The sequence below is a fragment of the Pristis pectinata genome, chromosome 15 (genome assembly GCF_009764475.1).
Source record: "Pristis pectinata isolate sPriPec2 chromosome 15, sPriPec2.1.pri, whole genome shotgun sequence".
NCBI classification, from domain to species: Eukaryota; Metazoa; Chordata; class Chondrichthyes; order Rhinopristiformes; family Pristidae; genus Pristis; species Pristis pectinata.
Genome location: NC_067419.1, coordinates 2376763 through 2392683, shown reverse-complemented (window position 1 = coordinate 2392683; position 15921 = coordinate 2376763). Strand labels below are relative to the sequence as shown.

The following is a 15921-nucleotide window of genomic DNA, read 5'->3' as shown; positions in this document are numbered from 1 at the left end:
TAATCCTCCTTTCAGCGTCAAGTCCTGCTTTCAGAACATGGAGATTTGCAAGCGAAGGGTCAATATGTATGACACAGTGAACCAGAGTAAGACACCATTCATCACACACGTGGCTCCAAGCACTTCAAGCAACCTTACGATGACCTTCAGCAACCAACTCAGTACAGTTCAAAACCAGGTATGTGTATAATGAGTGATCTAAATCTGATAGGGGGTACAGCCAGACACGTGCAGAACAAGACACACAAACCTGTTCAGTGCAGTTCAGAACTAGGTGTATATCTAAACCAGGTCTTCATGGGTAGATGGACACAGAATAGCTGAAAACTTGTTTCTAATGTCAAAGGGAGGTCACCTGATTACAGTGGGTGACTTTTCATTAAAATTACAATCTTTGGGGTGGAAAGTAAGAGAGTCAGACTCCCCTATGGCTAAACTTGGCTCCCATTGATGGGGCTCTTGTGAAAGCCACAATGTCCCACCATACTGGGCTGCCAACAGTATGTCAGTTCCTGTGAGAGTCTGAGGAACCAAATAACCCAGATGCTTCTTTGCAGGGAGTCCTTGACACTGGATCTATTCCCTTGCTAATATGTGTTTTATAATGGATGGACAGAGTTCACAATGCAACCTAAAGACTCTGGATGAGACAAAAACTCTATTCTTTTTGTCGTTTGTGTTGGTATCTTATGATAATCACTGTCAATCTCAGCACTCAAATTCAGAGCAGCGAGCTATGCTAATCAGTCAATCCAAACTGTTCTATAAATTAGTTAGATTATGGCTGATCTGCAGTTTGTTCCCTATAACTTGAAACTTTATCTAACGCAAATCATTAGCTTGAAGATCTCGAGTAATCCTGAGCACACAGTGTCATTGTAGAGTAGGTCCAAAAATAACTTTTTGGGATATGATATGAGCAAAGCAGATATGACATGTTAAATATAGCATTCTTGAGTAGAACTTGCAATTTTGGACCGAAGTACATCATAAATACCATTTTCAAAATGTTTGTATCTGCTGTAAGCTAATGGGTACTGTTACTATGATTAGGAAACGGCTTTGTTATCATTATATTGTGATTTGATGATATGAGGTCAGAAATATAAAGCGGCAATAGCTTTGACAAGGAAAGCCAGTCATCGAAATCGGTTAGCACTTCCAAGCCTGCATGGGGTGCGGTGGTAAGTTAAAATTTGGTCTTCCATACGTACCTGTATAATGCTCGAAGCCACTAGGTGGCAGCAGTGACACCAATTGGTGTACAACATTGCATTGTCCATTCTCGTGGCAGAAGCTCTGTAAACAGCGAGTGCAGGACTAGGCCTCAGCATTTCCAGAGTGCATCGTTTCTTCACGTGGTCATGCAGAGAATCAGGAATTTACAGTGCTTATAAGAAAATAGATTCCCTGCACAATACTGTCAGGAATCCTCTGAGCACTGTGTTTTAGTGCACTTTTTTAAGAGCACAAACATTTCTAGGCCAATGTAGTATAGGAAATATTTATTATGAACAATGATTGTATTTTAACTGGTCCCTGGGCTGCAACATTGCTTATAGAACTTTTCAGAGAGATTACCTGTGAAAAGCCCTTGAACAAACCACAGATGTGTTGCTTGAGCCCCATCTGTGTAAATCTGTACATCCTGCAGTGGACTTTGTAGAGTACAAGAATGCACTAAGCTTCCATCCTATAGAATCACTTGACTTTTGTTTTAAAGACTTCGATCAAATTACTGCTGAATTCTCTGGACTCAGGAGAATATACGTTAACTTTATAATGCTAAGCTTCTCAAAAGTAAATTGCTTAAACATTACTATCTTCCTGTGCTGAGCCCCTTTCAAATCCAATGTGCATTCTTTTGAGATTCTATATGCAGTTTGGCCAAGGCCCTGTACAGATGAATCACTTGTTCACTGTTTTATTTCAGGCACAAAGTCTTATATTCCATCAGTATTTTTGATTAGTTTTGTACACTTGTTTTTAGTCATTTGACTCAATTCACCTCTGATGTTGGGCTGAGTGTTCCCAACCAGCTCTGCGCTGGATATAGTCAGGTATTAGTGACTCGGTCAACATGGGCCCCATCTGGGAAGGATCTAAACTGTATTAGCACACTCCACAACTAGATATGTTTACACCAATTACTCCAAACTAATTCATGACCACTGGTAAATTGGTTTATTATTGTCACATATACCGAGGTACAGTGAAAAACTTGTTTTGCATGCCATCCATACAGATCATTTTATCACATCAGTACATTGAGGTAGTACAAGGGAAAAGCATTAACAGAATGCAGAATAAAGTGTTACAGTTACAGAGAAAGTGCAGTGCAGGCAGACAATAAGTAGGCCATGATGAGGTAGATTGTGAGGTTAAGAATCCGTCTTATCATTACAAGGGCACTCTATTCAATAGGCTTATAACAGCAGGATAGAAGCTGTCCTCGAGTCTGGTGGTACGTGCTTTCGGGCTTTTGTATCTTCTGCCCGATGGGAGAGGAGAAAAGAGAGAATGTCCGGGGTGGTCAGGTCAAATAGGCCAAAACCAATTAGATGGATGCAAAATCATCCAAATCAGATGAGTACAATAGTGAAAGTGGTTGTTATTGCATTTCAGTGCAGACTGAGATTTATTTTCAACTGCATAAAAAACTGTTAAACAGTTGAATTTCTAGGCAACAATGGTTCAATGAGAAAAAGCTAAAAAAAAAATGGCAATAACTGATCTCCAAATTCATGTTATTCACTGGAAATGGTAGATCCCTTTAACTCTCCCAACAACCTAAATGAGGTCTTTTTTAAAAGAATTACAGTGTTTGAACTGAAAATTAAACATGTGTGATAGTAAATTGCCAAGGTCATTTACAGGCCAGTTGGAAAGCAGTCACTTAGCTCTCACTTTGATGAATAAACACTTAAAATGTTCAGTAAACAGGAACTCCATATGTTCGAACAACTCACACTAAGGTTTCAGTCTTAAAGAGGCACTGCTGCATTTGTGTTGGCAAAGTACTTTGCCATATTAATCATCATGATATTATTCTCAATTTGAACAATCAGTTGTCCTTGGAAAGTATGACTGTCTCCTCTGGGAACTGCCCTTTCCCTGAAATAGAAACAGCATTAAGGATAAGTCTAGAAATAAAAATTGGTTTCCAGGAGAAGACTATTGTAGGTGGTAGAAATATGAAATGAAAACAGGAATTCTGTCGGTGTAAATGCTGTTCACGCAGGATCAGTACAGGTTGATGACCTTTTGTCACATGCCTGGTGTAATGAAACGTTAGTGACCTGAAATGTGAACTTTCTCCGCAGATGCAGCCTGACCTACTGAGGATCTGCAGCATTTTCTGGTTTCATTTCATAATAAGAGTTATCATTGGGCAAGTCTGGTAATTTCACATATTTTAAATTTATCATCGCTTCTCATATGCCCATAAAGGGTATCTTATCAGGCAATGCTTGACTTGAGTTTGGCTGGGGGTGGGGACCTGCATTCCATACTATTTTATACTTCATCCTCCCTATTTAAAACGTCATACAGAGTGAACTTGGCCACATTGCAACTTTATGGAGTGCTAAAATGGGAAATTTGGTATAGGTGGAAATTTGGTGCAGGGGGACTAAGGTGATTGTTTGGGTTTCCAATTCTTGTGGTTTGTGAAAGCTTCAGGCTGTAAGTGGCCATTGTAAGTTGATTCATTTTTGTAAAGCACAGCATATCTCAGGTTAGTTATAAGATATAGTTACTGATGAACTTTTAGATGATAAGCCAATCAAAAAAATCAAAATCAAATGATTAGAAACAACTAATGGAATATATTAAACAAAATTTGATATGAATAGCAAGGCAGGTGATGTATTGTAGCTACAGCATGCGGGAGTCTGTGGAGACCAATGAGGTCTCCAGCAATCCCATCTCCAGCAAGAATCTGCAGCTTGAGGCAACTTGAATTAGATTCTAAACTGCATCAGTGAGGGGAGGGGAAAGTTACCTGGATAGTTTGATCCAGGAGGCAGTCATACCTCCTCTAGATTAGGTCAGGGGCAGAAGAATGTAACTCCATGTCTGGTCAGTGTTGGAATCTTGGACGTTGTGATGGAGGAGCTTCAGCTTTTTACCTTATCTGATAGGTATGAGGTACTTGCTGCCTAAATGGATGTAAAAAAAAGACTGCAGCAGGGAGGGTCAATTCAACACAGGAAAATAAGGTGACAAAACTCTACCCACCAGTACTGTCCATTCCAGCTTTGGAAATGATTGACCTGTAAGCTGCTGCCTGTATCTCAGTGTTACATGATTGATGTGCCTGTACACACCAGTATTTCAGTGCAGTGTTTTACACTGAATGATCTACAACACTGGTTGTGTATCCCAGTGGTAATGCGGTGAAAGGTCTGCTCCCACTAGTACTGTAGTCCAATATTATGACAAAGCAGTATCCACCAATACCTTTTCTTAGTGACAAACCTGTTCATTCTAGTGTTTTACCTGTTATAATGATGGATGTGCCTGAGAGTAAAACAGCACAGAAACAGGCCCTTTGGCCAACTGCATCTGTGCCGACCATCAAGCACCTATCTGTACTAATCCTATTTTTTCTCTTGCATTCCTGTCACTTACTCCCTCCCAACACCTGATTCTCCTGCCACCCACCTTGGTACAATTTACGGCAGCCAAATCACCTATCAAACTACACACTTTTAGTGTATGGAAGGAAAGCGGTGTACCCTGGGAGTATCCACACAGTTACAGCAAGAACATGCAACTCGAAACAGACAGCACCCAAGATCGGGATTGAACCTGGGTCTCTGGAACTGTGAGGCAGCACAGCATCAACAACTGCACCACAGTGCCTCTTGACTGGTGGATAAACATATCCACCACTACTCGAATATGAGTTTAGGTTTGCACAGTAGGATTTAGAACGACTGCAGAAATTTGACCTTTAGTCATCATTAGAAGTAAACACTATTCAACCACAGATACAACATTAACTGGAAAGTTAAAGCTTTCTTTTATTTTAAGTAGCCGATTCTTTGAACGTGTATAAATATTCTGTCAGGTAAAATTTGTCAGATAAGAATACTGAAGATTTTTTAACATTTTTTTTAAACATCATTGTTCTTCCAATACTAGGCTTCACAATTTGATTTCTAATCAGATAAAATTAAGGTAACATAAACATTTATTTGATGAACTGTAATGTATTTTATTCACCTTTTTTAAAAAAAAGTAAATACAAATTCTGGATAACACTGTCCCAACCTTCAGGAAATCAAATTGTTTTGACCAAGAATTTGTGCTTTCTTTGTCTTTTAATTTCTCCTTTCCCGAACAGTCTTCTTACCGTGTCCTATTGTTTGTATTATACCCCATTATCCCTTTAGGCCAACAGTCTGGCTCCCACATCCACAAGTGCCACCCTTTCCCTTGCCAACTCTGATGTCTCCTTACTTAACTACCAATCTGCACTTTACCAGCCTTCAGCAGCTTCCATGGCGGCCGTAGCCCAGCGGAGCATGCCACTGCAGTCAGGAGCCTCACAGCTGTGTGCACGACCTGATCCCTTCCAACAGGCCTTAATTGTGTGCCCGCCTGGATTTCAAGGTGAGATGTGTTCTGTGTGGCTTAGTTTCTTTACCCCACTGCTTAGACAACTTTGTCTTCTTCTGAGGCAGTTCTTTGAGATTGAGTATTACTCTAATTTTGTTGGTTCTTAGGTTCGTAATGAGGACATTGTGAGGTGAGGCATGTGGAGGCTTAGGGCAGGTGGTTGGGTAATTTGTGAGGTGGTGTGCTTCTTCTGCTGCTTACACAGTTTCTGTGTGCTCCCAGTGCATGGCCTTTTGAGGCTCTCAATCCCATCCCAAATACGCCTTCTTCACTTTGAGTGGTCATGGGCTAGAGCTTCCTAAGAGGCAGTGATGATATTGCATTTCTTTTAGGAGGCTTTAGGCACATCCTTGAATCTTTTTGTCTGTCTGCCTGGTAATCCCTTCGTGTGACAGAATAGAGTGTCTGCTTTGAAAGTCTGGTGTTGGGCATATGAAGGACGTGGCCTGCCCAATATAGATGACTGAGTGTAACTCAGTACTGGAGATGTTGGTCTAGGGGAGGGAGATGACTTTATAAACTCAGTGCATGTGACACCATGTCCTATTGTTCTGAAAGCAGCTTCCTGTAACATTGCTTCTGTGACACCTTCCCACATGTAAGAATGCTTAGCCCTTTTAGTGAGTAGCTGTACTGAGGAGAGTAGAGAGGTCCAAAGACTGATGCTTGACCTGTTGTGTTGACACCATGGGAGAAGGGGAGCTGAAAAGACGAGGCTCTTTCATCTCTGGAGCATACCAAAGGATGACCTGAAAGAAGGCTGATAAAATGGTGATGTGTTTTGACAAGGTAGACGTAAGGAAGATAATTCCATTGGTGGATTCTGTGAATCAAGGCATAAATAAAAGATTAGTAAACCTATTACAGATTTCAGGTTTTACTTATTTGTCCATGGAATAGTTAAAATGTTGAATTGCCCGAATGGGAATAATTTAGAGAACCTGCACTTGATGGAAGTTAATGACACTTGTGGAATATAAACACTGGCATAGAACTCTATAAGTTCTGTGTAATTAGCGTCAACACCAAGAAAGGGGGTGAGCAAACCCTTGGCTGTGGTAGAAAGCGTACAAGCGTGTCCGGTGAGGCCCAGGGTTGGGTCAACAATGGAAAAACTCAGATAAAGTTCCGTTGAGAACTGAAGTGTCTTTTGACATTGGAAACTTGTGCTTTGAGGGGAGGGGTAATAACTTTGTAAAAGTCTCATATTTTGATTAAATGCTTATTTCAGACATTTCACTCTCCATGTTTTTTTTCCTCACCTTTTGAATGCATTCTGGTTGATACCAATAGGATTGCAGGCCTCCCCCACCAAGCATGCTGGGTACTCAGTCCGGATGGAGAATGCTCTTCCAATCGTTACGCAGGCTCCAGGAGCTCAGCCGCTTCAGATCCAGCCTGGCCTACTAACACAGGTAGTTGGAATGCTGATCCCCACTGTTGGAGTGATCAAAAAGGCATTACATGTCAGAAGAATTCAACAACTCACTCAAGCAGTTTGAACGTAAGCTGTTGTCATGCAGTTCAGAAGATCTTGTCTGTGATTCCTAGGAACTGAAAGATCAGGAGTGGAGTACAGTAGGTGGTCTCGATAGGAGCACCCGTTTAGCACTACTGACCAAAGATGACTTTCTACCTCCTAGACTGTGCCGAGGTAGATAATGTCACGTGAGGAAATTGTTGGAAGGCTCTTGCAATTGGTTTCTGCACATTTAGCCTAGGGAGAAGAAATTAGAAAGTCCCCCCATTCCTGGCTATAAGTTAGTAGCCTCTTGGTATGAGAACAAAGGAAGACTTTACCATAACAATTTTCAAAATCTCATGATGCTCCCAATCACTTTACAGCCAATGAAATAGTTTTGAACTTTACCTAATCCAGTTATATAGGAAACATGGCAGCTAACGTGCACAATGTGAGGTCTCACACCATTATGAAAGTCATTAGATAGTGAGTAGGGATTTTTGAATGATGTTGATTTGGAGATAAGGACTGGCCAGGATACTAGAGAGATTTCCCATGCTCTTTAAATAGTGCCATGGAACCATTTATCTATAAATCCATAAAAAGTATATTGATCAATTTCAGAGATGGTAAAGTATGGTTATGATTGACATTTTGGGATATGGGAATGTTTTCCATAGAAGTGTAGGAAGTGCTTTAAATCGTTATAAATTATAAAGAGTGTGATACAGTACAAAAAAAATTTCCACCAGTTGAGTAATCAAGTGCTGGGGATCATCAGTTTAAAACTATGACGTTGGGCAAGGAGGGAGGTCACGAGAAACTTCTATCGTGAGGGTATTGGAGCATGAATGCTTTGCCTCATGGAGTAGCTGAAGCAAAGGGCAAGGCTCTTTTTAAGAAGCAGATAATTATTTGGAGCAGAGGAAGATACATGGCTACAGGTAGGAACCAGAACAGTGAGGACAGTTCTGTAAAACTATGAAACTGGCAGCACATATATGAGCCACATGACTTCCAACTGCATTGTAAATTGTTTGAGAAGGTGCTGGTCGATGGATGTTCCTTCTTTTCCTTGCAGCAGACTTGGCCGAGTGGGACCCAGCAGATCCTTTTACCTCCAGCATGGCAGCAGTTAACAGGAGTGACGACTCATACCTCAATGCAGCATGCTACTGTTCTTCCAGAGACAATGGCTGGGACCCAGCAACTGGCAGATTGGAGGTAAGCTTGATTAAAATAAAACAAAAAATGCAGAGATACTCAGCAAGTCAGGTTTATTGCAGGCTTGTCAACTAAAATGAGGTTAAATCTTTGCCAGCTCCTCACCAGAACGGATAGTGTATCAATAGAAAGGAGACTTGATATATTGTGACACCACATAATAGCCTAATTGGCATCATTACCCTGCTGGAAATTGCCAAGTCTCTGTGTTGTCAGTCAGATATCTGGTATACAGGATGTGGAAACCTGATTCCTAACTGCACCACTGAAACATTCAAACAACGTAGAATCAGCACTTTCACTAAGGTGACATAGCTAATTTGAGTTATTCCAGAGAACTGAGAGACAGGATAGTTTAAGGACTTCCTGCCTGAGAGTACCACTGACATTTCATTATCCTAAATCTTGTCACTTACTAGCACGGAGGTCAGGTAAGCTTCTAGTTGCTTACATTTGTTGGCTTACAGGCCAAGTTGGACCTGAATACATTGCATCAGCTCCCAGTCACAATCTTTAGATTTTGTACTTGGGTGCATAGGTATTGTGTACCTTTACACTATCTTTGCTATTCTGATGAATTTTGTCAGCTTTCTTTCAAAAGTCTGGACAGTACATTTTACCTCTCCAGGTGTCGTCACTGGTACTAGCCAAATAGTCATTCACTGATGCCCCAACATAGTTTAGTGTTGAATACTTGAGGATATCCTGCATGTTCATCTTATTTCCGACGTTCCATTGATTTACATCCGGGTGTGTCGCTGTGGAGCTAATATAATACAGAGGCTTTGCTTGCTTATTCCCCATTCCCTTCTCAAGGATGATTATCACTATTTGGTCACATAAATAGCAAATAATTGGCTCAGTTTTAATCTCCTCTCACCAAGTTTGTCAGCATATAGTCAACGATCTTGCAAAGTTCAATGAGGATTGTTACATGAGTCAAATAAATCTGCAACTCGGGATCATAAATAAAAGGTAGTCAGTAATAAATCTATCAGGGAATTCTGGTTATAGTTATGAACAGCCTATCCATCAAAGCTGCTCTAACACTGCCTGATAGTGAACCAATGCATATAAAGGAAGCTATTGCAAGTGCTGACCATGTTCATAAGCTCTCTTCCTCCGTTTCCCTTTGAATTATCTTTAATCTGAAAAAGGCTCTAGTAAGGAGCAGCCACATATGATTAATGATTGTGACAGCTACATTGTTTATTTCTTCTGATTGTGTGATTATCTCATTTAATGTCTTTATCTGGTGTAGGAACACCCACCCACATACTAGCCATTACAACACCATCATGCAGCAGCCGGCTCTGCTGGCAAGTCATGTGACCCTGCCATCTACCCAGCCATTGAATATTGGTGTCGCTCATGTAATGAGGCAGCAGCCCACCTCAAGCTCCTCGTCAAAGAAGAATAAGCAGCAGTCCTCCGCCAGGTGTGTAGAATGTACCATCAGAAACATAAGGGTTGAATTGGACTCCTGTGACCTCTGTTGGAAAGTCAGTGCTTTCGATAGAATTTTTCCTTATGCACAATGCCTTTAATAACTTTGGAATTTTCCTAAGTGCTTTTCAGTTAGGCAAGTGTTTATGAAGTGCAATTACTGTTATAACGTTGTAAAATGTGGCAGCCAGGCTGTGTAGGTGATAACACTTTCATTCACTGCTTCTAGAGTCATAGTCCTAGCGCTATACAGCATGGAAGACAGACCCTTTGGCCCAACTTGTCCATGTCGACCAAGGTGTCTGTCCGAGCTAGTCCCATTTGCCTGCTTTTGGCCCATAACCCCCTGAACTTATTCTGTCCATATACCTGTCTAAATATCTTTTAATAATACCCACCTCTCCCAGGAAGATTTTTCCATATACCCACCAGCCTCTGTGTAAAAAAAAGTTTCTCCTCGGGTCCCTTTTAAATCTTTCCCCTCTCACTGTAAACCTATTCCTTCTAGTTTTAGACTCCCCTACCCTGGGGGAAAAAACTGACTGTTCACCTTATCTAAACCCCTTATGATTTTATATACTCTATAAGGTCATCCTTAAGGGAAAAAAAGTTGCAGTCTATCCAGCCTCTCCTTACAACTCAAGCTCTCCAGTCCTGGTAACACCCTCCCAAATCTGTTCTGCACCCTTTCCAGCTAGATGACATCCTTCCTACAGCTGGGTGACCAGAATTGCACACAATGCTCCAAGTGTGGTGTTACCAATGACTTGTACAGTGGTAACTAGATATCCCAACTTCTGTACTCAGTGCCCTGACTGATGAAGGCAAGCGTGCCAAAACACTGCCTTTGCTATTCCGTCTAACTGTGTTGCCATTTTTAGGGAACTACGTACTTGTACTCCTTGATCTCTCTGTTCTAGCACTCTCCAGGGCCCTACCATTTACTATGCAAGTCCTACCCTGGTTTAACTTGGACATGTGCATTTTGCTGAGTTAAATTCCAGCTGCCATTCCTTGGCCCACTTCCCTGGTTCATCTAGATCCTGTTGTAATCTTGCCTTGTGTAGATTAATTACACCCTACTCAGAAGTGGGGCTTGAATCCACAACCTCTGATTTAGAAGCTTAAATGCTACCCTGACACAAGAACAAGAAAATAGGTACAAGAACGAGAAAATAGGTACAAGAACAAGAAAATAGGTGCAAGAACAGGCCACCAGGCCCCTCACTCATTGCCCCACAATTCAATTTGATAATGGCTGGTCTATGCTGGCCTCAACTCCTCTTTGTGCCAGTTCCCCATATCCCACAAGTTCTCAATCTCCACCTTAAATATTTCTAATGAGCTGGCCTCCAACGCTCTGAGAGAAGAAATTTCTATCCACCTCAGTTTTACGTGATGGCCCCTGGTTTGTATTGTATTTAAATGATTTGGATGAAAATATAGGCTGTATGATTAGTAAGTTTGCAGACATGAAAATTGTGGATAGTGAGGAAGGTTGTCAAAGGATACAGCAGGATATTTATCAGTTAGAAATTTGTGTGGAGAAATGACAGATGGAGTTTAATCTAGACAAGCGTGAGGTGATACATTGTGGGAGATGAAATGCAGGAGAATAGTATGTAGTAAATGGCAGGAACCTTAGGAACATTGATGTACAGAGGAAGCCTGCGTGGAACTCTATAGCTTCCTAAAAGTGGCAACACAAATCGATAGGGTGGCAAAGAAGGCATGCTTGCCTTCATCGGTTGGGTCATTGAGTATACAAGTTGGCAAGTCATGTTGCAGCTGTATAAAACTTTGGTTAGGACGCATTTGGAGTATTGTGTGCAGTTCTGGCCGCCACGTTACAGGAAGGATCTGGAGGCTTCGGAGAGGGTGCAGCAGAGGTTGCCTGGATTGGAGTGCATTAGCTATAAGGAGAAGGTTGGACAAACTTGGATTGTTTCACTGGAGTGTTAGAGGCTGAGGGGTGACCTGATAGGAGTATATAAAATTATGAGAGGCATAGATATTCAGAATCTTTGTCCCCATAGTGGCAATGTCAAATACTAGAAAGGCATAGGTTTGTGAGAGAGGCATAGTTTAAAAGAGACATGTGAAGCAAGAGTTTTTTCTTTCACACAGAGTGGTAGGTGCCTGGAACATATTGCTAGGGGAGGTAGTAGAAACAGATACAATCGCAATGTTTAAAAGTCATTTAGACAGACACATGAACAGACATGGAATAGAGGGATATGGTCCATATGAAAGCAGATGGGACTAGTTAGATTGATATCATAGTCGGTACAGACATGTGGGCTGAAGGGCCTGTTCTTGTGCTGTACTGTTCGATGTTCTGTGTTTAACCACTAATAAAAACATTTAAACATCTACCTTGTCAAGCCCTGTTAGGTTCCTTAATGTTTGAATAAGGTCACCTCTCATTTCTTCTGATCTCCAAAGAATACACTACATGTTGAACTGGAGCAAACAAAACTATGCAAAAGATGTTCAGTCTACACAGTGCATTAGAAACATAGGAATTGTTTGACAAAGAAAACTAATGGTCCACTAGTTTTCCTACCACCGTCTTGGTAAAAGCAGAATATAATGATAATGGGTTTGTTGACAAATCATAGCAATTAATCTACAACAGACCTAGATGAGGCAGGAGAGAAATCCCAAATCTCTCAAACATGCTATACCTAGCACATCATTTCTCAGTAAAGCCTCAATACTGCTGCTGGAGGCTACCTGCATGAACATTTAATTTTCCTTTCCATGTGAAAATTGGTAGGTCTACTTTAACATCTTAGTTCCTTCTAAAATCTTCCTGCACTAAATTCTGTTTGAAAATTAGTTTGTAGATCATATCCATTGAAAATTAAATTTAAATCTTATAATTTTAAAGGAAGAAAACAATCAGAATCATTAATAACAGCTCCCTTGTCTTTGAATCTGTTGAGATAAAATGAGACAGATGAGAACTCTCTAGTTCACTTTCCTGTTAGTTAATGTGAGCAATGTTATTCATGTAAAGTTATTGAATGAAGCTTTCGGTTGGTGCCAACATTTCAAAGTAAAGGAAATCAAACGTGTATTAAACATGGTCAAATGATTTTCTGTGCCTTATATTACATTTGACATGATCCACTGCGCAGGATACTGTGTTTTTGTGCATGTCTTAATGTTCTTATTCTTTCCCCCACAGGAATACTTCAGCATACGAAGTTTCCTCCTCCCGTAGCTTCAGCTCGCACTCACCGCAGCGCTCGAAACGCGTCAAGGAGAACACTCCTCCTCGCTGTGCTGTAGTGCAGGACAGTCCAGCCTGTAACACCTTGACATGTGGCTGGGGAGAAGCCACCAGCACAACCCAGGAGAACCAGAGGCAGACCATTGTCATTCCTGACACACCCAGCCCAGCGGTCAGCGTCATAACTATCAGCAGCGATACGGACAATGAAGAAGAACGCAAGCGTGTACCCAACAGGTGATGAAATAGGTTGATTAGAATTTATAGCAGAGTAGCAGGATTCTGATTATGCCTCACAGCAGCTTCCTCCAATACTATTTCATCTTACCGTGTCAATATGGTCTTGACTTTCATTCCTCATGTATGTGCTGTGCATCCATGTTGCTATCACATATTGAAGTGAGTAAGTTCATTCCAAACTGGATGAAGAGGTTTCTCTTAAATTCTTTAATGGATACATTAATCATAGTTATGTAAGTGAGGTCCTTTAGCTTGAGTGTTAGTCAGTGAAAGCTTTGGCTGGTGACCACATTTCGAACTCAACAACCATGCTCTTCAGTTTCAGAGGCTAAGTTTTGAGCAACTTATTGAAGGAGGAACTAGAAAGGCAGGCTGTTTTCTGAGGATTTAAGCATATGCTTGATGACATCATTAGTATAAATGGGTAGGGGATATGGTGGGGGGGGGGGGGGGGAAAGGGGGTTAGAGGAGGCAAAAAAATGACCAGAGTTGGGAACATTTCCAAGGAAATAGAGAGAGAATTGGCAAAGAGCCCTGTATTGTTGCAACTGCTTCCCACTGATCTTCTGTGAGAGATGGGAAGTAACCACAGCATTACTCCAATACACACCAATGGATCACAAGTAGGAGGTTAGTAGGCATGGAGTTCCTCTTAGCCTATGTGGTCCAAAACAATGTACTGGAGATTTTAGAGCAGTTTTAAATGATGACCAATTACTTTGGTCTTAAAGCAATTGCTGATAAAACAATTTCTTCCTGTTGATTGGGCGTTTGGGGTATTGTAAATTGTACCATCTCCCCTATTCATGCATGATACACTCTGTCTGCCTTGACACCTCTCAGGGGCTGAGACTGAGAGGTTCAGCCGGAATTTAATTCGGGGAGAAATTATGCTCCTTACCTGGAAATAAGGCTTGTATCTGAGTATGCAGAGGGAAGCCAGGGAAGGAATGACACAGGCTGTGAATGTAGGAAGTCAAGTTGCCAAAGGAGACTGGAATGCAGTAAAAGTGACCACATTCTTCAAACAAAGAAAACCAGAGAGGGTACGGAGTCATAGTTGGACTTAACTTAAGTATCAATGTACTCCTAAAGTCTATGGCAATAAACAGTCTGCTGGAGGAACTCAGCAGGTTGAGCAGCATCGGGGTGGGGTGGTTGGGGGGGGGGGGGGGTAGGGGGAGGAATTGTTTAAGGTTCAGGTCAAAACCCTGTTTCAGGATCGAGAGGGGAGACGGCCAGTATAAAGAGGAAAGGGGAAGTGGTGAGACAGGTGCCCGAGGTGATTGGTGGAATGAGGAGGGGTAAAAGTTGATGGGGAGGGGAGAGGGGTGTTGGGAGAAGTGGGAGCACCAGTGGAGGATCGGAAGTGGCAGTGCAGAAGGCCAAGGATGGACAAGTCAGTGTGGGCATGGGAAGGGGAGTTGAAATGGCATACAATTGGGAGCTTGGTGTGGCCATTGCAGACAGAATGTAGGTGCTCTGAAAAAAACAGTCGCCTAGTCTGTGCTTGGTCTTGCTGATGTGGAGGAGGCCACGTCAGGAGCACCAAATGTAGTAGACGAAGTTGGAGGAGGTGCACATGAATCCTTGCTTTACCTGAAAGGGCCGTTCAAGTTCGTGGATGGTGGTGAGGGACGAGGTGTAGAAAAACAAAAGCGTTACATCTCCTAAAGTTGCAGGGAAAGTGCCAGGGGTCAGGCAGGGGTGGGTAGGGAGGGACGAGAGGCCCAGAGAGTCACGGAAGGAGTGGTTGCTGTAGAAGGCAGAAAGGGGTTGGGAGGAGAAGAGGCGGCTGGTGAAAATGACGAAGGATGATATGCTGGATGCAGAGCTCACAAGGTGACGAGGTTGGAGGAGGTGCATGTGAATCTTTGCCTCACCTGGACGGGCTGGATGGCGGTGACGATTGTGTCCGCAGTGGTCACCCCAAGCTCCCAGTTGCGTGCCATTTCAATTCCCCTTCCTGTTCCCATACTAACCTGTCCACCCTCAGCTTCTCCATTGCCTATTGCATTGTGCCACCTCCCTTATACAAGCTACCTCCGCTCTCAATCCTCAGTCCTCATGCAGGGTTTTGACCTGAAACCCTCCCACTGTTCCTCCAGCAGATTGTTGCTCCAGATTGCAGCATCTGCAGTCTCTTAGAATCTACAATGTGTGATGAGAAGATGAGGCATAAATTGGCCTTGACCTGCCTTATAGAAGTATTTGACAGAACAACAAGGAAGATAAAGTCATAGAGAGATACAACACATAAACAGGCCCCAAATCCCTGCCGATCACCAACCACCCATCTACATTAACCCCATATTAATTCCATTAATTTTTATTCTCCTCACATGCTCATTAACTCCCTGCCCAGATTCTACTGCTCACCTAAACAGTGGGGCAATTTACAGTGGCCAATTAACCCTAACGACCAGCACACTGTTGGGATATGGGAGAAAACACATGTGGTCACAGGAAGAATATGCAAACTCCATGCAGACAGCTCTTGAGGTCAGGGCTGAAACCAGGTCTCTAGTGCTGTGAGGAAGTGGCTCTACTAGCCGCACCACCCAAAACGTGGTGGACCTGATCCATTTGGATTTGGTAAATGTGTTTTACTCAGGGGCGGGGGGTGATGAATGTGAATGTGACTGTGACTATTCCCAGGTTGCATTACTCCTTCCTAAAATTCAAC

At 42.2% G+C, this 15921-nt stretch overlaps 1 protein-coding gene and 1 long non-coding RNA gene across 8 annotated transcripts in view; one reads left to right on the top strand and one right to left on the bottom strand.

The window, feature by feature from the left end:
* hipk2 (homeodomain interacting protein kinase 2) overlaps positions 1-15921 on the top strand; it is a 200902-nt gene that overhangs the window by 167093 nt on the left and 17888 nt on the right. For 4 of the 7 annotated variants that reach the window (XM_052030921.1, XM_052030923.1, XM_052030920.1 and 1 more), the window contains 6 exons: positions 16-178; positions 5400-5619; positions 6919-7040; positions 8169-8311; positions 9573-9749; positions 12951-13232. In XM_052030921.1, coding sequence (XP_051886881.1) covers positions 16-178; positions 5400-5619; positions 6919-7040; positions 8169-8311; positions 9573-9749; positions 12951-13232 — 1107 coding nt within the window. The remainder of the gene's footprint in view (positions 1-15; positions 179-5399; positions 5620-6918; positions 7041-8168; positions 8312-9572; positions 9750-12950; positions 13233-15921) is intronic. The other 3 variants (XM_052030928.1, XM_052030925.1, XM_052030922.1) reach the window with 3 other exon arrangements.
* Positions 5746-15921, bottom strand: part of LOC127578656 (uncharacterized) — a 70302-nt gene continuing 60126 nt past the window's right edge. Inside the window, exons 3-4 of the long non-coding RNA XR_007957551.1 lie at positions 6888-7062; positions 5746-6448 (exon numbers count right to left, since the gene is read on the bottom strand). This is a non-coding gene — a long non-coding RNA (uncharacterized LOC127578656). The remainder of the gene's footprint in view (positions 6449-6887; positions 7063-15921) is intronic.